At 44.0% G+C, this 22941-nt stretch overlaps 1 protein-coding gene and 1 long non-coding RNA gene across 5 annotated transcripts in view; one reads left to right on the top strand and one right to left on the bottom strand.

Moving 5' to 3' along the window:
* The window catches only part of side (sidestep), a 62395-nt gene that overhangs the window by 7864 nt on the left and 31590 nt on the right, over positions 1-22941 (top strand). For all 4 annotated transcript variants that reach the window (NM_001144645.3, NM_001260406.2, NM_001260405.2 and 1 more), the window contains exon 2: positions 10639-11376. In NM_001144645.3, coding sequence (NP_001138117.1) covers positions 11094-11376 — 283 coding nt within the window. In that variant the 5' untranslated portion in view covers positions 10639-11093. The remainder of the gene's footprint in view (positions 1-10638; positions 11377-22941) is intronic.
* Positions 17322-17948, bottom strand: lncRNA:CR45991 (long non-coding RNA:CR45991). The gene is made up of 2 exons (NR_133466.1): positions 17665-17948; positions 17322-17568 (listed from the first exon to the last, which is right to left on the bottom strand). It is a non-coding gene; the product is annotated as a long non-coding RNA:CR45991 (long non-coding RNA).

Here is a 22941-nt window from a genome sequence, read left to right as displayed (position 1 = left end):
CGGATGCAAGTGCAGCTATCCCAGAAGCTGCGAGATGATAAATTGAAAACTCATAAATTATGTCAAATTATGGCGGGGCAACGCCATCCACTAGCTGGTCTGGACTGACTGGGTTATCTTATTTTATTCTGCGCTGATGACGTTGTCTGCGGTGGACAGTCGGTGTCAACTTCAAGCTCGTTGCTCATTTTGTCAGTTGAGTGGAAACAGTCTTGACATTTATTAACATTTTCCGCCCCAAACCCCGACTGGTGGTCGACTGCTCGACTGGCCGGCAATTAAATATGATCATTTTTTATGGAATTTATTAAAGTCTTTGGTGCGTAGGTAGCTGAAATGAACATAAATCATCTTTTTATTCCAATGTCGTTTGTTTATTTGCTATGCTGTCGGGCATGTATTGCCCACTGCTAGCTGGGCAGTACAATTTGAAAATCATTTAAAAAGAAAGGAACTCCGGTCCGAGCGGAGATACTGTGGCATTTGAATTGGAACTGGGCCATAACTCAATGTCAATTTGAGCCAGAACAGACTGTGGCCAGGCAACCGCAAACCGATTGAGGAAGATGAAGCTTCCAGGGCCTTGACCAAAATGGAATCAAAATATATTTGGTATTTAAAATGACGAACGCTGGAGCCACGCAGCCTCCTGCTCTAGATGCAGATACAGAAACAGATACCCCCACCACAGATTCAGATACATATGTATCCGAATCGTGTGGATTTGGGACTACTGGTAGTCTGTTGTAGCCTGTTTAGCACGTTGCCAGAGTCGTGTGTTTTATTTTCGGCAAATGGAAATTGTATTATGTAAAACATGCCTCGATTCACAGGCACAACAACACACGACGAACACACACAGATGTCCCTACTGTAGCTCGTAGATACTCGTACTTTTGTGCCTTTGCAGTTTGCTTTTGCCTTTGGGTTTGTTTCCTCCACAGCACTTTTGCGGCTGATGCTAATTTTGATTTATTTAAATATTGTTTTATTTCCTTGAACTGATTTGCCTGGTTTTCGGGCAATTGTTTTGCTTTGCCCAAGTGTTTGCATTCCGACTGCTGGTCAGTATTTTTACTGTGGAATTAAAACAGATTTTAATGTGCCTGCTGTCTTTGCACTTGCGGCCATTTCCCCAAATTGGTATGGCTAGATACTTTGTTAGAACGCTGACATGAACGCCGACCCAGACATTCTGGTGGAAAAAGGAGAATGGGCGACGGCTTCAAAGGAGTCCGTAGAATTCCGGAAACCTTGGGGAATATGCCGCAGAAATCCCTTTGGAGCCGACTGCATTTGTAGATTCTGGAGAAATATCTCTCGAGAAGACATTTTGTCTGGCTTTAGCTGTCGCCGGAGGGTCTAAATTTATCACAGACAGCCTCGATTTATGTTTGCCCTGCACTGCAGTGTCAATCCAACGACAGCGGGGCCTTGGATTCCCAATTCTTTAATATAGATACATACTTTTATATGGTATCCGATTTATTGCAAAGTTATAAATTCATTTAAAGAGCGCTGGCCAAATGAATTTATGAAAGCAGCACCGAAATGTATGCAATAATCATTGTTGATGCATCTGATGCAGCAGCTCCATTTTGGCCAGAATTTAAAATGCCTTGTTTGGCCGAATGCTGTAATTAATTGAAAACTGTTTATAAAATGCGAGCCATATGGAATTCGTTGTTTTTTGTTCTCGTGCATACATTAAACGTTTAATTATGCGAGCCTACGTGTGAGTTTGTGTGTCCGAATGCTTTTACTGTGTATGCGCTCGGTTATTATGCAAATTATTTATTGTGTGAATGAAATGTAAATTTTTAATTGATTTAAAAAAAAAAAAACGCTCTCAAATCGAATTCAACTCGCACCGAAACTCGGTCACATGTCAGCTCACGCGATTTTTGCCGCCAGTTGGCCGTTGCTATTTTCCGGAATTTTCGCCCCCGTGCAAACGGGGGGCGTGGCAGTAATAGTAACTCTAACTGTGACTGCACCGAAACTGTTGACATTCACGCACAAATTGGATTTACTAACGAGTTGGCTTTGGCCAATGGGTGGCTTTGGCGTTGACGGTCGCCTGCTGTTTGTCACTTTTGGCACTTTTGTTATCGTACACCTCATCCCCCATGTGAACAGCAAAAAAAAAGCCCTGAAAAAATGCAAAAAAAAAGCGAAAAAAAGGGGGAGAGGCCGGGAACGCGAAGCTTTCGCGCCTGTTATTTATGGCTTCGATTATCCCCGCACACAATGGGCCAACAAAGGAGCGGGGAAAGTGTTTGCCCTAAGCAAACCCAGTGGAAAACGGCTTGGCAGCGTTTCCAAGCTGGCAATAAAACAAAACGCACACGCGTCCCATTCAGCCGGAACTTTCGGCGGCCAGGGAGGAGCTCTGGAGCTCCTATTTTCCGGGCGCAATTTGGGAATTTTCCGGGGGTCAAAGGCAGAGCATCGGAATCACAGAAGCAGCACAAGGACATGCCGAAAGAGGCTTTGCGTATTTTCAATAGTTGCCATTGTATACACACGAAACAATCGGAGGGGGTGTTCGGGTTCTCTGGTTGGTCTCAAAAGACTGCTGGTGGTGGTGGCACACTTCCAGTCAAAATAATATGACTAATGCCAATACCATTCACTTCTCATAATAAGTAGATAATTCGAACTAAATCAGCAGCATGAGAATTACAATTAATGTTGAATTATTCTTAAAACCAATTTGTGTTGACTTTGATTGCCTGAAATTAAAACTGTAATAACTTATACATTAGTCTGTGATATATTTCCAATATTTAGAACTATTTAAATGCCCACCACTGTTTCTACGCATATGCGTAGGGCAAAATCTGTGTGCTGATTTCAACGTTTGAATTATGATTTTCATGGGTGGAAGTTTTAGTTTGATTTTTGCCATCGTTTCGTCGCTTTTGTCACTGAGGATGTCGCCGGGTCTTTTGGCTTCGCTTGTGGTTTTGATTTCGGTTTGGTTGCCACTATATGCCATCAGCCATTCAACATTCACTGTTTTCGGGTCTACGAACAAAATTTATATTCGCCACTAATGCGGCCACTCAAACTACACACACACACACACACACACACAGAAAATGGCTTCGCTGGCTTGGGCTTGGGCTTGTGCCTGTGGCCGTCTCTTTCTGCCCCTGTGGTTCCTTCTCTTTCCTGCTGTACCGATTTTCCCTGTGGCTCTCTAAGTCGCTGGAGACTTTTAGCTGGGGCCATGTGAAAATGACTGAAATCGTATAGAAAATCAAAGGTCACTTTTGGGATCAATTCAAAAGGAATTGCCGCATTCAAATCGCTCTGAGGCACTTGTGAAAATACACAGAGAAAGCTGTTTACAGAAAGACAGAGAGAGAGAGACAGAGAGAGAGAGAGAGAGAGAGAGAGAGATAGAGAGAGGAGCGGATGGAGAAAGGACCTCATATGTGTGCACAGATGCGGAGGCGAAGGATGTGGATATGTGCTGCCATAGATATTCAAACTAAATGGCGTCATCTATAACATGAGTACATGTGTGCGGGTGTGTCTCTGCTGACTGTCGATAGGAAATGAATTTTAATGATTGCCCCCGAAAAACTTTGGCCATAGCTGCCTGGCTAGATGGCTAGATGGCTAGATGGCTGAATGGCTTGTTTGTCCCGGCGAAAAGATGGTCGGAAAAGGACGAGGTCCTTTGCATATCGCCGCCTGATTGCTTCTTGTTCCTGCGAGGCAGCCCAAAAACTTTGCACATTAAACTGTTTATTTTAAGTAGCCGATAACTGGAGAGTGGTCTAAGTGTGCGTGTATGTGAGAGTTGAACCCCTGACCCCAACGCCCCACCATTTTTGCCCATTGCGTAGGGGAGGTGTGGCGGAAAATGCAAACAATTTTCCATGATGCGGCACGTGCTACGCCTCAGCCATTTCACTCATGCATCTTGCCGCCTCTCAGCTGCTGGCAATATGTCAAGAATCCGCGATTCCATTGCCCCTTCGCTCGGTTTATTTCTGGCCCGCGGGCTAATTAAAAATATCTGCTCTTTCGACTCTAGAAAACATATAGAATGCTGAATCTAGAATGCCATATGCAAATGCATTTGTGTCATTCGCTATTCATGACTATTAATTAAATGGCCAAGTAAATATTTCCCCGACATACTTGGATAGACACTTGAAGCAGTAGTCATTTTTCCCCGCGGGAAAATAGATTGCTACCCCTGCCAGAGTCTATAATTGGTTTTGGCTTTTCCGAGAAGGGTTCCATTTTGGCCCCCATCCGATTTCTCAGCGCTCCTTACAAACTCCACCGCCCCCATCCACACCAATCTGCTCTCAATTTACTTTTAATTTGATTTCTCAGCGCTTGGCGCTTTGTTTATTTTTCTAATTAATACGAAAACAAGTTGCAAGTTGTTCTCTTCTATTTCGTTGGCCAGCAGCCAGGTGGTAGTCCCCTTCTCGGGCCATCAGTTCACCAGTCCGTCACTCGTCGGATTCCCAGTGGGATAAGTGGATTAGCACAGCTTGGACCACTACCACTAGCCGTATATACATATGTATATATATATATGTACATACCTATATACCACAACTAACGCATACAGCAACGTTTAACGCCGCTTTAAGAAGGCATAATTAATTAGTTATGGCCAATGGTTGGGGCAGTGTGATGTGTGCTTTTTGCCGTCCACCTTATCGCAGCTTTCCGATAAGAGAATAAATAATGAAAGATAAACATAGTCAGTCAAGGCTGAGACAAGCTAACAAAAACAAGACCAAAAGGACATCTGCGTTCTGTTCTCTTGTCATGATTCTGGGTGGCTGTGGGTGTTGTTGTGGGTGTGGTTGTCGATCTGGGTGTGGGTGTCGTTTAAACGTCATGTGTTTTAAATGAAATGATCCCTGTCACGCCCCCTCAGGCCAACGGCCCTTTGTGTAGCCAGGTGACAAGCTGAAATCTTAAAGTTGACATCTGCTACCCCCGCTCCGGCTTGCAATGGAAAAATGAAAATGAATACCCCAACCACATTCATTGGGGTAAAATTTAATTATTGGCAATGCCAGCGTTGAAGTCTTGATAAATTAGATATTTAATTCGACGAACAGGAGAGTATAAAAATGCAAAACACAAGAAGCGACCGTTAAATAATTGTTTCTGAAAAAAAATTCCGACCACGAAAAGGGTTCGTCGGCCGAACCAAAATGGGTGAAAAAATCGGTCCAAACTTTGGGTTCACCCACGTTTTTTTTTTTTTTTTTTTTTTTTGTTGGGCTCAAAGTTGAGAGCTGAAGATTATTAATTGAAGGATTAGAAGGCGTTCAAGGCAAATGCTGTGCGGCTTGCTGGCCAACTAACTTCAATTTAAATTCAAATTTCGGGCTCGGCCCGGGGCACGTGTAAATATATTTGGCAATTTAAAACGTTTAATTTAATTGCAACCAGCTGTTATTTCAAATTGAAGAAACGGCAAACTTTGTCGCTAACAAATGTATTGGCATTACAAAAGACCGGAAGTTTTGGGGAAATATGCAAACACCAAATTAAAGCCAGCCAAGAGTGTGTAAATAAATAAGGAATCGCCGACATGATTGACGGATGAGCCAGGATTAGGAAAAGGGGTATGGAAAGGGGAGGAAATGTCAGCCAAACTTTGGGGCCATGGCCCAAATAAAAGTCTGCCGCAGAAGCGCCACCTGTGATCCTGGCGCATGTTGTCAAATTTAAGGTAAATTTGGTGGCAACCGCAGCCAAAGCAGCAGCCGTCGTGTTTACCCATTTGGTTTATTTATATAAAGCTGTCAGGGCGTTTGGACAGGTGAGAGGGGAGCGAATCACTGGCTCCTCGGCGTCCACATGCCTGGCCACCAGTTCCACGGCTGGCTTCCCACTGACTGACAGTCGTCCAGGGACGAGTAGAGCCTTGTGTCCGTCCCATACCGTTGCCATTCTGGCCACAAACTTTCGCACACCCCATCCCATGTGTCCGTGTGCGTGCACTAAATTAGTCAAATGGAGTAGTTTTTTATGTAATTTCCCTTTGTGATTTCCGGAATTCACAGGAAAATGGCCCAAGGCGACCGAACACAAAGATAAAGTGAATTGCGGGAGCCCATTGTCCTTGTTTTTTAAAGCTTTTGTGCTATCTCAGCTACTCATTCTCCGAGGCTTTAATCAAACTTCAGGTGTTTTTACTCTGAAATATTGAATTTCAACAGCCCGTGCGTTTCACAAAACTATAAAAGCCGTACATTACTTTTAAGAACTTGTTTCGACTTATATAGGAATACATTTATAAGCTCTTGCCTGCTAGCATTTCCTTAGTTTTCTCTACTGTTTTGCTACACATTTAACTTAAAAGCCGAAAGCCGAAGAAAAATGAAAAATTCGAAACGAGTAAAATCAAAGACTGTAATCTCTCAATGAAAGAATGAAAAATTGAAGTGCCCACTATAAACACATGAATAAATTCTTATATGGAGAGCTATATAATGTACGACAAGGAGCCTCCGAAATGGAGCTTGCTCCTTTGTTTGCCTTGGCCGGCTGCCCAAACATGAGCTTGCAGTCCACTGAGTGCGAACGAACGAACATCTATGGCAAAAACATACAAAATATGTAAAAAAAAAAAAAAGGAAAACGAAAAACTTCAATCAATGCAGGGGACGCAATGAGGCCAAAAGGTCAGTGCCTGGACGGCAAATATTTATTTAAACAAGAATCAAGTGAAAAAATAAAACATACACTCGCACGCAAAGCAGAATAAAAAAGGAAAAAAAAAAGGAAAAGCATATTTAATATTTACCCGGAGCGAAGAGGATTTGATTAAAGCATTTTTGCATGCGCCCACCTTTGTGCATTAATTTTTAATTTTCATTACACAGAATGTTGCGTATCGTCTTGCCAATTATCGGGAATATTCAGTACGCAACGCATGAGAAAAACCAACTGGAGCGTGACAAATAAATTAGGCCAATTATATTGAATTGTCTGATTGATTCGACCAACTGCCTTTTGCCGGCCTAATTGTTATTTTTTCTGCCCGCTCTTGCGGACGATGTTCTGCATTAATTTATGTTTTTTCATAAGACGCCGCCTGCTGATGTAATAAACGCATAAAGGATATTAATGATCTGCTGTTTGCTTATACTCCGTTCCATGCTCACCCGATTTGCTTTTACTTCAGCTGAAAAGGCAACTAATTGCTTACTTACACACACACACACACATGCAGACACTGCACAGTGTGGTGTGGTGGGAAGTGGGCACTGGCACAGGCACAGAAGGAGCAGAACTTATTGCTCATGCTGGCAGGCTCTGTTCTCACATATTTCACAAATTGCGCATACGACATGTTAAACGCCTCGCACGCACACCACGCGCCAAACACACGCTCCAAGTCACGGGCAAGTCAGCGCCAAGCGCATTATCAGGGCATAGTGGGCAGGTTGGCGGCTCCTCTGCCCTGGCATCCGCTACTCACTGCTGGCTCCTTTTGTCATAATTCAACTTTTATTTATACACACACAAACAGATACACTGAAAAATGGGATGGGGAGTCATGCCAATAATAGCTTGACAAGACAAATAATAGGCCATTCAAACTACTCATCATTATAAACGTTTATTTATTCTCATCTTTCATTTAAGCGCATAATGTTTTGCGAAGCATATGCACATGTGTTGTTTAATCATTGTAACACAAAATTCCTCGCAGTGCACCGCAACAATGCCAGCGAAATGTTCTTTGAGTGGCGCTAAAAGTATGCCGCATGGTGTAATAACACGCGTCGTCGCCAAGAAGTTGGCGCTTCTCGTCGCGCTTCAGCTGCTCCTCAGCTGCTCCCATTGGTCCTGTTGGTCCTGTTAGTCCTGTGACAGTAACAGCGGCGGTACTTACGCTTGTCAGACGCATGCTTATGATATATCACACGCTGGCACATTCGTCGTTTGGGGAGGAGTCCCTTTAAGCCCCCCTTTTTTGGGTCCTGCTCCCAGCTGGCCGATAAGTGGAGGAGGCTGTCACTTAGATTCACACTGCGTCTATCTGTCGCCTGCATGCGTTGACTGACTGACTGCAGTTGAATTTATATTTTATTTCATTTCATTTCATATTATTTTATTTCAAAATTTATGCCAGCTGCCAACGCTCGCTTACGCCGAGAGTTATGCGTCTTTGACTTTATTGAGCATGTGGATTGCACAATGCATGGGGGAGTTGTCTCACCCCAGATTGCCATCGCCATTGCCATTGCCATCCCATTCCCGATCCCAATCCCAGTTCCATTTCTATTCCCACACGCAATCCCGCCTCCTTGGCCCCCACCATTACCATATGGGAATGTTCTGTGGGGCGGGGGGTTTTATGCGGCGTTAAATCTTGAGGAAATTGTGTCACATTATGATGAACATTTATGGCAAAGTTGAGCATTTGCCCATAAATTTGTGAGCCCTGATGACGGGTTCCCGGATTCCCGAATTCCCTGGTTCGACTGGATGGAGGAGTGGTAGCCGGGCCTAACGATGATGGAGTGGCTGTGGTAATTTGACAAGGCTAAAATCTGCAAAGATGCTCGATGCTTGATAGGTGGGCGGATGAATGGCACTAGCACCTGACCAGCAAAACCAATCAATAGGCAAATAAGCAAGTAGGAAAGTAGACATGGCCACTGCCTGCGGCTGGCAGCTACCAAAATAGCCAAATGCCAGAATGGCCAGCAGATCAGATCAACCGGCTTTCTCAGAGGCTTTCCTTTGGGCAAAATGTGCTATTTTCGACACACAATTCCTTATAAATTGGACAACAAATTTTTTGTCGGTAAATGCTTCACAACTTGGACTAGTCGGACTAACTGGAGCTTTAAGCGTCAGTAGTTGGCCATAGTTATACGATACTCGGCAACAACAACGCATGGAAGTGAAATTAAACTTTTCCCTCCGGTCCGGGGAAAATCCCTTTCATTAGCCTGCACCCCTCCTGTTTTGTGTTCGAATTGGCAAACTTTTTTAATTAGCAAATCTTCCACTTGGTGTCATTAAAGTTCAGGCCGAAACGTCACAATGCAACTGCGAAGTCGTCTTTCGTCGTCGGCCCCTTCTCACTTCGTCTAGTTAATTAATCAGCAATAAAATATGCTAACTGAATGCCACAGATACGCAGCAAAAGGCAGCGGCAGCTGACTCTATAGGACTATATATATACACCCGATATTTTTGTATAGCTTTATCCCTAAGGGGCAGACAGATGGAGCAACATGCGTTGCTTGTCGGAAATTTACTAATGAGCAAAGTTTGACTGTCAATAGCCTCAGTTCTCACCCCGGTTAATTTATGGGCAGGTAACAAGAAAAGAGGGAATAAAGAAAACATGAAATATAGGTACACCGGGAGAAAGTCCCCATCTGCAGTCATAAGGAAATATATCTTATCTTAGTATCTACATTCTGTATGTGGATAGCCAACTTATACATTTTAAAGAAATTTTTATCCGTGTAAAAGCTAAAGAATATGAGCCATGGTATATCCGCCCCTTAAAGAACGGCAGGATTTCAAGTTATTATCTTTTAATCATATGGCATCGTACAGATTTATGAACTTTTCGCGAAGAACATATATTATTTATTTGCACTCCTTGGCGCACACATCAATTTCGCACGTATGTGTGTATGTGCTCCACAAATGCTCATTAAAACCGGCGTAACACACACAAACGCACTCAGAAGAGAAAGAGAAGAGAAGTTGTCGCATGGTTGCCGATACAAAATGTTGCATAATTAAGCGAGCGCTCGTTTTCTGGGTTAAGGTGAAAGTGAGAGGTCCTGCAACCCGGCTCGTCTTCACTCCATTAATGCAACATCAGTGGGTTAAGGGCCAACTAAGCGTGACGCACGAGCGGTTTTCATCGGGGTTGCACAGCAAGCTGAAGTATATTTTGGCTTATCAATTTTGATGCGTTGTTTAATTGTCGACACTCGTGCTCCTCGAAAACACGCAATTAAAAGGCGCAGCGGTAACATTTGGCTAGGTGATAAAGCAGCACTCAGCGAGGGCTCGATTTTATGGGCCGACAACCCGGGGGTTAAGCAGATGAGAGTCGAGAGTTCCAAGTTACGAGGGGGTGCGGTGCCTTGGGGGTGGGAAGGTCATGGGCCTCAGCTGCTGGCGAGCACATAAATCTACAGCCTTAATTACGCATCTCGCATTGAAACGCGCCATTAATCACACTTCATCGATGCGCTGGCCACATAAAACAACCAATTTCGAGGAGTGTACTCCCCTCGAATCCTTCGAAAGCTCCGACTCCTTTATGAGTCAGTCTTATGGGTCTTATCCTTGATTCCACTTCTGGACTTACCCTTTTCGACCAGCTCTTTACGAGCCCAATTTGCTTGACGTCCAACGTATAAACATTTTTATTAGCACTTTTCATATTTCTGCCAGCCAGTTCCGCTACAACACTTGAATTAAAACCATGCAGGAATAATCGTAATAAATTTGCCATATGAGTCTTTATAAAATAGCTCTTTCCGTTCTTCTAACATTTTAAATGTATTTTTACTGATTTTTTTCTTGTGTACCTCCCCCCCAAAAAAAAACAATCAGCACTTGCTCATGTTTTGACGTTTGGTTTTCTATTCACAGGATTCTCGACCAGCAATCCGCCGAAATAAAAAAAAAACGAAAGGAATGTCCATAAAAGGGCGAATAAACATGTAAAAGCACATTAAGCGATGCTACGGACTTGATCTGACTCACACGGACATGCATTCGTAAATGTCGGCGGAAATGCTCTTTTTATGGGCCACGAGTACATTGGCGCTTCATTAAAGCCAACGGCGGAAGCGGAAATAGCCGAGCGGCCATAACAAGGAGACGCGTGTTTATTGGCGCCAGGTCAGAAGCGCAGAAACGCAGAAACCCAAACTGCCAACTGCCAACTGCAAACTGGCAAACTGCAACATTCTGTACTCCTTGGCAATACTTGTATACTCTCGCTTGTTTCTTTGACACTTTGGTCAAATTGAAGTTTGCCACATAAATGACGAGACGGTCTTGCGTTTGGCACAACGCACCGCAAGCACGACAAAATGACAGCCATGCAGCTTTTATTGCCAACAAGCGGAATGCCAACAAATACACTGGAAACCGAAACACCAGCCATGCAAACGACATATTGGCCAAGACAAACCGGCAACAGCAAAAGCAAAAGCAACACGAACTGCAAGTGCAACATCAACACACATCGAAAATCACGGACGAGATGCCCGGACAATGGGAAAACGATTTGGGCTGTCGGCTTCACGTTGGTCCTGTTGACTTGCCTGCAGCAACTGAAATCGGTTTCGGCGGACGAGGAGTCGCAGGATTTTCAAAAGAACAGTGAGTACAACCAGCAACCACCAGCAGCAACTGTATTACTCGCAATAACAATAACAGCTAACGATTGGCAGGAGTTTTGAATTCGGGCTCTAGTTGGTTTGGCTCTGGTTGGATTGGATTGGGTTGAGTGCGCTTTGCAGCGAAAACTGAAAAGAAAGTCAGCATCAAACTCAGTTATTTGCAGCTGTAACGAGCTGCTGGTTTCCCCTCAAATTTTTGAAGGGAAGTCTTGCTCGTTATGGTCTGCGCTCGTCATTAGGATTTGCCCAGACAATAGAAACTGTTTAAAATGCAGGAATATTTGGTGGGAATCGAAATAAGCATAGGAAAAAGCAGTGGGAAACTTTTCGGTAAATATGAAAAGCCAGAAATGTGGTTTTAGAGTTCCGGAATTAACGGTACAGCTAGATTAAATGTTAGTATGAAATGAATTTGCAAGTTTCTGAATGCATAACATATATGGAAAGAATTTACCATAAGTTATTTTGACAAGATGTTTTATCTTCAATTCTGATGCCCCTTCTTCGTTCAACCAAAAATTCATTTCCATTGGCCCTGGCCAACACCTGTTCACAATCCCATAAGCTCGCAGAACCACTGGCCACTTGATTTGATCATCGGAATGTAAATCCTTAGATGGGGAAAAGAAATAAGAAAAGAGCCAAACTATGCTAAGAGGTCATCGCATTTTCGCTCACGTCTGCACAAAACGTTCATCTTGCTGAAGCATTTTGTGCAAACTTGCAAATCATGCGACGACTGCCAAAAATCCTTATCAATGTGCGTTAGATAAAACGTGCTGAACTTTTTCCACCATCATTTTCGCCTTGGCTTTTGGCACATTTTTCAAAACGAAGACAAAACTTGCAAGCTTGGTTGCGAGAGGCGTCAGCACTTTTGGCCAAACAACTTTATAATTTGCGAGGTCGAGGATGTGTTGGGTCTGCCTTACTGCCTTTTTGGACTTTCCGCTCGAGGATTTCATATCGCTGGGTATCGTAGCGAGTAGTGATGGAAAACCGGTGGTGCCTTGTGCTTTTTACGAGCGTCTCAACTGGTCTCAACTTGTTGTTGCGAGTAGTAGTTGGTCGGTCGATGGTAACCTTGGGGCAAATCCCATTTCCCCAATATCTGATGCCGCCCCTTTCTGCCCGCCGGCCAGTCGACAAAAACAAATCATGATTCGGCATCGACATCAGCATATTTTCCTTTCGGGCTCGTCGTCTGCGTGCCGCCTTCCTTTGTTGCCGCACAGGATCTTGTTTCGCAGAACTGGATGGGTTGGGCGGCTGGTTGGTTTAGGCTGGGACGTGGCCAAAGGCGCCTGAAATTTATGACAGGATTTGCCGAAATCGAGACACATTTTCCAGCATTTTCTATTACGCTGCCGTTTGTCGTCGTCGAGCGTCGAGCCCACCGATGCATGGGATTTTGTAGTAAATTGAATTTCTATACTCGGATTTAGACATTTTCCGACTTGGGCGTCATGGACGTTTGGCTTTTGTCTGAGCAACCCGGGCATTAAATTTAATTACGCTTGCCGCTTTATTAGCGCCAATCCTCGTCTGACTCCGGTTTCAACTTGGCATTTGCATGGACACGCCTTCAAAGCCTCTTTTTTCCATAGCTTCAGTACTCAAGTGCTTCGACTCCCATTGACTTGACTTGCTATTGATCCAGCTAAAGGCAAAAACACACACACACATTGGATGCGTGGTGACGACTTAAGTGGAATCCAAATGTTCTGCGTATCGTTGGCACATAAACAAGTCCCGGCACATCGCGTGTTTTGGGGGAACCAGTTCCAGAGCCAACCAACCAGCCAGGAGATATGGCTTCCGTTTGTCGCATGAATATTTTCATCATAATCGTCGCTATTTTTATGTTCCTGCTGACGCTACAGCAACAACTGCACGGGGAAAAAATAGATTTCGATTTCGAAAGACTCTAATTGGTCTTGATAGTGAGTCACAAACTCACAATCTAGTCGTTATTTTGAAAATATTATCATTTTGGTATGGTATAGTGTAGCAGATTTGAAAGTTGCCTACTCTTATATTTTCTTAAATTTTTCATTAATTTTTTATGTGTACAAGTATTAAAGCGCTTTGGCATTAGGGGGATTTATTGTGTGTGTGTGAGTGTGTGTGTGTGTCCCCTATGCAAATCTCTTGCTGTGCTCCTGCTGCTTTTTCCCTGGCCTTGGCTTTGCTTTGATGGGCAATCAACACGCTCGCAAAAAGTGTTCATATGCATGCACTGGGAGAAAAACCACCCCAAGGGCAGTGGGCGTGGCGGTTTAGATCACAGGCGGCGTCACTAAGCGCACATTCGATTGCAATGAAAACATGAAAACATCCACAAGGGCACTCCACACCATACATATAAAAGTTACCCATGCATTTCTCATTCTTCACTCGCCTCATCAGCGCATCGTTTGTGTTGTAAATTGATTTTTTGTTAATTTTTATGGACTTCAAAGGAAAAAACAGCAGCAGCAGCAGCAGCAGCAGAAGATGCAGATGCTGATGAAGGGTGCAGCACATGTGCGGCAAACAAGCAGCAAGCAAGCATCCATCCATCCAGCGAAGAAGCGTGGAAAAATTTCACAAATATATATTTCCATAAATATTTTATTTATAAACACGCGCGCGTTCGCAGTGTCAAAACAGCGTCATAAGCGCTGCCAGGCGGTCAGAATGGATGCCCCACCATGTGGAGTGCTCCCAATGGCTGGGGATTGCTTGGGAGGGGACAGGGAGGTGGCGCATATGGATGTGGATGCAGAGGTGGAGATGCTTGTCGGTGGTGCACAGGCGGCAGAAGCGCCACAAGTCAAGTGCAAAATCGGCGCTGGCAAATGAAAATTTCGTTGCATTTTGTATCTCTGAAGTTGCGACGCGTCGCAGCAAGATGCAAAGTTCAATTTCACATGTGGAAAATAACAGTGGCACCAAATACGAAAAGAGAACACAAACCGGTAGGAGGGAGCTCAAAAAATACAACAGAGGAAGCACATGTCACACTGCACACAGTACGTGTATGCGGTGGAAATGGCTGGGGTGTGGGCTGAAAATGCTGGAAAAACTGGGAGGAAACTGCCAAGGGGAGCAACTGGCTTGACAGACGGCACCGACACGAGAGTGGAAAATAAATTGATGCAGCGGGAAATGCAGAGAGTGCCGGAAAGGAAAAGCGCACCACGATAGATGGAATGCCAGGGAGAAAGAATGTCCAGCCAGGTAAAACACTATAGCAATACAACTAAAGATAGAAACAGACTTGCACATTACTTCGAAATGCCCGACGGGCGTTGAAACCAGCCCAATACATTTAAAAAAGAAGCATCGATTATGCAGCTAAAATGAATGTGTACTTCTTACTCCGTACAATTTAACTTGGTGAAAAGCGAAGAAATTTATATTTAAAGACACAGTCTCTTTAGACACAGTCTCCTTTGTCAACTAAGTTAAATATGTGGTTTCATTAAAAAGCTGAAAGGTTGGCACTCATTCAATGGCCGAGTCACCAAAGTGCAGCCCAGCCGATCGATATGTTGACATAATATCGAACAGAACTTGGTCTTAGAACTACTATTGAGTGGTAAACTTGAGGCTCCATTGTTTGGCCCCACAAAAGGCGAGTGGTCCGAGGATGGGAACATGTGTAGTTTCTGTAGTTTCTGGCTGCGAAGACAATGACAATTCCCGGGGTGGAATTTGTACTCCCACTCCCTCCCGTTCCATTCTATATGTTTTTCACACACATTTCACATTTTCTTCGGTCTTAATTTTCTTTTGCACTCGACCATCTCGCCATCAGATCTGCCCCCATACCCGGCCGCAGAGTGTTTCTCATAAATATTATTGCATTTTCGCATCTCCTGCTGTTGTTTATGAACTGCATTTTTCCCGCAACTCGGCCATGTGCCATTCACAACTACCAACAGCACCACCAGCCAGCTTGGAAAAGCTTTTTAGACCGAGTTGATTCAACACGACTCGAACAACTTGAACTGGCCGCAACAAAAGCGCTGGCAATAGCCACTTCCTGTTTAGCGCGAAATTTCAATTATGAGCAAACAAGACCACGCCTCCGCCCCCTGCGCACTCAAACGCCCCCTGTCGGGCAGAAGAATAGATAAAGTAATATGCACAAGTTTCCGTTTTCATTATTAAACAGAAGAAATCACTTTTGGCCCATTTTCATGGGCGTCGGGGCGTGCACTCCTGCAGATGTTTCATTTCTGGTCGGGAAAACGAATCGCTGAATTCGTTTTCCCCCACGCACCATCCAAATATATAGTTTGGTATAGTATATATGCCATCGTGAACGTCCAGCTAGCTGAGTATGTGGTTGTATTCAGAGTTATATATGTATAAGTTACTGCGCCCGCTGACTACTCAAACGTGACTGGCCAAAGTTTTTCAATAAACTTTAACAAGAAAACATTAAAAAGCCACAACGCTGGCGCATTTCCATTTCCAGTGGCTCAGCGAGAGCAGCCAAGAAGTCAAAGCTTCAACTCCATAAAAGCGGCAAATAGTTGTGTGAAAAGGCAGTTACCCCATCCTCCCGGCACATAGATCCTTTTTTGTGCGTTTCCCACCGACTTTTACCCGGGAGACGGGACGCGGCGAGTTCGCATATAAATTTCAAATAAAAAGCAAATCTACGGAACTTCTTCTTGGCCAGCTTCGGTGTCAGCTGGTGCCGCTCTAGCTGCTCAGCTTTCTGCTTCAGATACACGGAAAATAAAAAGTGGTTGGCTAAGTTGAAAATACATACTTATTGCTATCCTCTGTTCTTTGTGAATCAATAATTCGATTGATTCATATTTATTAAATTAGTTTAAATCATCTTCGAATTCTCAGCTTGATCTATTCATTTATTTAAGTATTATGTAGCTAGCTTGCTGTTTTTTCTCGCAGTGCACTGATTCCTCATCATCGTGTTTGGGTCTTGCGATGATGCCACCCGCGAGGCTACTGATGGCTGGCAGTGCCGCATTACGCGGCAGCGGAATGAAATAAATATCATTTTATGACTTTTTAACTTGTTTCTCTCGCTCGCGCTTCCCTTTTTAGATGCCTTTAACAAGCGCAATAAATGCAACACTAAGGATGAATGGTTGGGGTTTTTCTAGCGAGGGGATACAATCGCTGGAGGGACTCTATAAAGTCGGATTGTCGGAGGAGGGGGGCATAAGATCTGGCACTTGCAGCTGCTGTTGGCCGGCTTTTATGGGCCGCAACTTCCCTTTTGTTGCTGGTATTTTTAGCTGCTCAACGCATTTGCATTTTGCACTTGATTGAGTGCCCGCCGAACTCCTCATTACCCCTTGGCATACCCCATCGTGCCCCACCATAGATTTTCCGGACTGTGAGTAATGCTTCCGTTAATCAGCGTCGCACCACCATCACAACATCACACCATCGACCTTGTTTGTTAGTCAGTCGAAAGTCAAAAGGTGCAAATCAGTTAACGTTTGCCATCGACAACAGCGTTTGGCCCTTTGCACTTTGTCCTTTCTGCTTTCAGCTTTCCGCTTTCCGCTCCACTTCAGTTCACTTCGAAATTAACCCTTCGGGGGCATGGGTTTCGTTTCGTTAGTCATAAAAAATTCAATTTTATGAGCGCCTTTATTTGTCCACTCCACAGTTTGTCTGCCCAATTCGCAGCGGGTGGTTGGGGTTGCAAACTGGGCAGCTATAGCTACCGTAGTTACTTTTAAAGGGGCCACTTGCAAACGAATGGAAATATGCCATAAAAATAATAATAACAATTAAATAATTCATTTTTTTTTTCTTTCGAACATTTCACTTCATGTGGCAGTTACCGAAATGCATTTCTGTTGCTTTAAACGTTTATCCATATCCATTTGCGAGAACACTGAACGTTGCTTTAATTATAGTTATGGTCAATCAATCAAAGTCTTACTTTTTGAAAGTAACAATACACATTTAATTCTAACTTTAGCTGATGAAAAGAGTGCGATTACACAAGCACCTGCTGTTGTAATCAAGTCTAGTCACTTGTCTGGGTAATTCCATCTAATCCCCAACCGATTAATATTGTATTGTGTCTGGTGAATCACGCAATCGCCAGGACATCACCCTTCGGCCTGTCCCGCACAATGCATCCATCCCAAGTCCGAGTCAATGCTCCAGTGAACACCTCCAGCCGAAGGTCCTGCGAGTGGAAGTCGAAGTGGAGGTGGTGTGAGAATTTGTAATTTTTATCGCCGCACGGCACGCGTTTCTCGTGAGGATGGGGATGTGGACGTACCGGGATGGGCTGGCCTTTGTTCGATGGGATCCAAAGTCAGGAGGCGAGCCCTATGTTTATGTTTGAACAACACGCCTTTATGATTTCTGTTTGATTGCCGCCGCCGCCGCCGCAGAGTAGAAATAGGATGACGATGACCGGGCCACCAGTAAACGCCATTAGTCACACATTGCGGAATGGGGCTCGTTGTGGCGCTCAAGTGGAAAATTGAATTTATCACTTGAACATGCCAAGCAAACGTTTGTTTCTCCTGTACTGCTTGCTAAATTTTCCCGGCCGACTTTCAGTGGAAATTCCATTTCGATTGTGAAATCGTGAAAAGGGCAAATCTATGTGAGACACGTAATCAACTCGTTTGTGAATACTTAACAACAACTTGCCCGCTGGGGCCACTCCCCTTCATTTGTCTTTCGGTTTTGCAACATTTTCCACTTGGCGGACTTTTGGATGGCCAGCTTTTCAACCCTTTTGACTTGGACATTTTTCCGCCCAGCGGTTAATTGAAAATTAGTCAAATGGGCGGCGACATTGACGGAAGGGGCGTGGCCGGCTAGCTGCAATTTGGGTAACTTGCATTTTTATTAAATTTTAATTTACCGACAGTTTTGCCTTTCGGCAAGTCGTGTGGCGCGGTGATTAGTCGCTGGATTTGCATAAAACGTTGCCATAAATTGTTGCAAATTGAAAATAGCAGAGAAATGGGAATACAGGAATACAGCTGTAGAAAAACAACAGCAACTGCCATAAATTGCATTGGTCGGAGTAAATAAATTAGAACGAATTACATTTGCTGCATTTTAAGCTTGGCATTTTCATTCCCAGTTTGGCCAGTTGCGGTCGGTCGCTGGAGGTTTTATTTATGGCCAGCGACCCATAAATCTGAACAGTTTGTCAGCTGTGCGTTTAATTAAAACAAAAATTATCTAAATTATTGTCAGACGGCTGAGCCAACTCATTTTATTCCACACCGAAATGCATAAATATGCAGATGCGTACGTAAATTCTCGGGCTTTAGTCTCACATCAAGGGCAAGGCGATTCGGCACATGAAATAAACTCTATCGAAATCGCACTTGTAAATCTAAACACCAACACACACACGACCAGCAAAAAAAACACACACACACACACAGATACTCACCAGCACACATTCAATCTTGTTGTGGCCCATAAGTATGCAATGCTGTGCATAAAATACAAGTACGCAACTTGTTTCCTCTCCTTTCACTCGTTGACTGCGGTGGCAAGGAGGTGAAGGCGGTAAGGGGGAAAAATGGGGGGGAAAAGCGGGTCGTGCTGGTCGTAAATTTACATATTTTGCATATAAATAAAACGGATTTTGTCGCCGGCGAAGCCAGCGCTGAAATGTCACAGCATAAAATGGCGAAAGAAGCGCCAAATAAATACAAAATAAAATAGCTTCAAAATGGCCAAAAAAAAAGAGCGAGCAATAGTTGGGCGAGCAGCCAAAGGCCAGGGAGTCGCGTCTGCCGCAGAGGTGTGCCCCCTGAACCCTGCCGCCTGCTCCATGCTCCATGCTCCATGCCCCACGTCCACTTTATGCCCCCTGATCTTGCCACACTGTTGCCAAGTAAGCAAATTGAGTGCGCCACGTCTGAGTTATGGCAGTCTGCCGAAGCAGATACAAAATAGCACCAGCATTGATAGCAATGCCTTCCAAACTGGCTCCTTGGGCGTGGCCATAAAGAAGGGAGCTCACATGGAGAAAATATTACTGAAAAAATGGTCATCTATAAGCAGAGAAAAATGCAGCCTCAAATACTAACTCTTTCTATATAGCCATCGATTTCGATTAAATACTTACCAATTGCTAAATCTTCAAATCTAAATAACTCCATTTCTGATTTCCAATTATGAACTCTATCTTGAACATCTTTCCCTCCATATAAACACCTTCAAGAAGCAGCTGAATGAATAACATCTTTAATTAGAAAATCTACGCATATGGCTTCTCTTTGTACTTTTCTTCAGAAGATTCTGAAGGCGAAAATAGAAAAGTGTTGCACATTGCTGTCTTACGTGGAATAAACTAGCAAGTTAAATGCGAAAATGCTTTGGAATAAGATTTATAGTGGACTTGATATTTAAAATTTATTACATTCTCGATCAAAGTGATAGGGCGTAATTTACTTTTGAAGTGGAAAATTTAATGGACAAATCGGAATGCTAATGTGCTGATAATTTAAGTAGGTATTTTTTCTTCGTCTGCACCATATATTTGATATATGAACGATAGGGGTTTTATGTCCTTTGAACAGCATTTGGGGTCTATGGCCACTTGAGCTTGGAATTGAACTCGTTGCCGATTTGGTTTATGGCCCTAGAAATTGAAAGGCGCAAGTGTCAAATGCACGCAGCAAACGAAGTGGAGAGGGGAGGAAAGTAGCAGGGGTTGCAAGTGGGGCCGGAGAAAGTGGTGTTCTCTAATGTGTGTTTGTTTTGCTTTCACAAAACGCTGGCGGGAATCGGGAATCGGGTTTATCGGCGGGATAGAGAGGATCGAGGGGATCCTGGGTTGAGTGGCACTAAATCATCTAATGCCCCTGCTCATTAGCAATCAATGCACAGCAGTAGCGGCAAAAGCGGCAGCAAAGCAAACAAAACAACAACAATCGGTGGAGGGGCAAACGCAAAATGCTGCCAACACTTCACACTTCATTGGAGCTTCGCCTTTGAGTCACAGGCAAAATGGCGCTAGAACACACACACGCGCACACTCATATGGATGGGGGGGGGGGGGGGGTGGTCTTTGGTGTTGGGTGTTGATGGGTGGAGGAGGCGAACGATTAACAAGCAAATTAGCATGAAATTATTTCAAAACAGGCGCACACAGTAAATAAATCAATTAGCTCAACAACAAAAAAGAGCAATCAGCAGCAGCAAGTGCCGAGCTTCGGCTTCGAAGGAGGTCGCGACAGCTGCCTCATTGGTAAACAAAAGCAAACAATTAAAAGCTTTTCCAGCATATGCACAACACATTGTTGCACTTGGGAAAACAAACGCCATAATGAGGAAAACTCATTTGCCAAACTTTTATCCTAAAAATGGCTATGAAATTTAAACTGGGGGATTACAATTGGATTAGAATTTACGCATATATGCACTCTGAAACTCACAAAGCTGAGGAAATCTATTTATTTATTTAGAAACATTTATTAATAATTTCTTCGTATTTTGCTGAAATGTCTCTTAAACAAGCTCTTTTTTCTGCGAGTGTGGGTGGGAGTGTAGGCCAAAAAATTGGGCCAAAGTGCAAGTCAACGCGACGGCGAGTTCCCATGACTTGGCATCTGCATATGCACTTGTCATGTTGGGGGGCGTTCGAAAGTTGCGCTTGATGGCAAACGCAGATGCAGCTGCAGATACAGATACTAAGATATCTGCATATACTTCAGATACGCGCCGGCAGGCAGGCAGCTGCACTTGCCCCGTCACATTATTTTAATTATTTGTTTACGCAAGGCCAACAAACTTGCTGGCGGCACTTGTCTTGTCTTGTTTCTGCATCATCGTTAAAAGTTACGAGCTGCTGTTTTTGAGCTCTGAATTCCGAGAACTGGGTGCTGACTGCTGGCTGCTGGAAGCTGGGAACTGGCCGAAAACAAAGCCAAGGCGCCTAATTAGCCTTCGCGCTTCGGCGTCATGCGAATTTGTCAAATTAAGCAGCAGACGCTGCGCACTAGCTCCAATGAGTCAGCTGTTCGGCATGGCAGTGTCAGAATTAACGTTCCCCAAAATGTGCAGGCAATTATCGAGACCAGCGCTGGCAGCAAAAAATGAAGCAGAAGCAATGTAAATGCGAGGACCAACTGGCCTTCTGGCCAGGCGAAATGGAGGAGATGCAGGATGCGCGGCGCCAACATCATCTGCTGGAGAAACAGCGAAATGAAAAGTCCCGAAACCGACATGGGGAAATGGGGAAATGGGGAAAGGAGGGCAAGGAGGGCGAAGACAGCTCTAGTGAAGCGACACTGATTAAAAAATTGTTTGACAAGAAATCAGCGCGACATTTGTCCAACTGGCGAGTGGAAAATGGAGCCAGGAGACTGCAGTCGCCTGTCGCCTGTTGACTGCCTCTGCCATCTGTGGGATAAAAAACACTGAAGTGTCGCTGTTAATTCGGCGCAAATTTAATTGTCGGCTATAATTAAATTGATTTTCACTCCGGTAGCAAACTGCTGACTGGAGGCATTGCTCGAATGACTGCCATGCGTTGGCCCAAAGTGGCGCCCAATCAACCTTCATTTCGCAGTCTTGCTTTTCATTTTGGCGCCTACTTATTTTCTCTTTTTTTTCACAAAATTTGATTTATTTAAATCGGAATTACTGGGCTCTCTACGGCAAACATTAACGAATTTTTCTGTTTCTGTCCAAATCCAAATATGTCCCTGGGCCCCCGGGTTTCCCCAGAAGTATTGTATATACAAATATATATATATATATTTTTTTTTTTGGTGCGTGGGCAACGAAATTAAATTGCATTAAAAACACATAAAAATATTTTGGGCCAGCTCGTGTCAGGGGGAAATTTTCGAAGCGGCAAAGAAACCATTGAAGTGTATAGTATAGTGTAAATGTGTGTATGGGCCTAAGTTCTAAATCGGTGGTACCTAGCACAGAGTCATGGGCTAGGGGGTTTCTAAGAATTTTCCAATTGGGTCTTCGATCTATAAATAGTTTATTTCCTTAGTAATTAAACAAGACTGCCATTTAAACTTCATTTTGTGGTGTCCAAAATAATTGTTGGGAATATTCCCTTCTATCTAGTTTGGTACTACGCCCCTGACCTAACCGTAGTGCTCAGATGCCAGAGGGCCGAGTTTTGTTGTGCGTTGTGCTGTTTCGAAAAACTGGCACAAATTCAAAAATGATTTTTACGCAATTTAACGACAACTTGAAAAAGAACGCACTATAAATAAATAGCCCGTTTTGCTGTGCTCCTACTGCTGCTGCCTCTGACATGAGTCACAAAAGGCAGGCGGTCGGTCGCTGTCGCATGTTTACCTACGAAATTCGCCCTGTGCATTTTAATTGAAAATAATAAACACGCGTGTAAATAATGTGCCATGCCCCTGTCAGACCCACAACGCACCCAGCATATTTGGCCCAGTTTTGAGGTTGCTGCTACTGCTTTTGTTGCTGCTCCTGTTTGCAGCCAAGCGAGTTGTGTCCTGTCGTGTCCTGTAGCTGCGCCTCGGCTCTTTTCCTCTACCAAAACCTCCTCTCCAGCTGGAACTACAGCAACGGCTCGTGTTGC

This window comes from Drosophila melanogaster, chromosome 3R, assembly GCF_000001215.4.
Source record: "Drosophila melanogaster chromosome 3R".
Classification (NCBI taxonomy): Eukaryota; Metazoa; Arthropoda; class Insecta; order Diptera; family Drosophilidae; genus Drosophila; species Drosophila melanogaster.
Note: the sequence above shows the minus strand (reverse complement) of the source record. Positions and strands in the feature narration are given on the sequence as shown.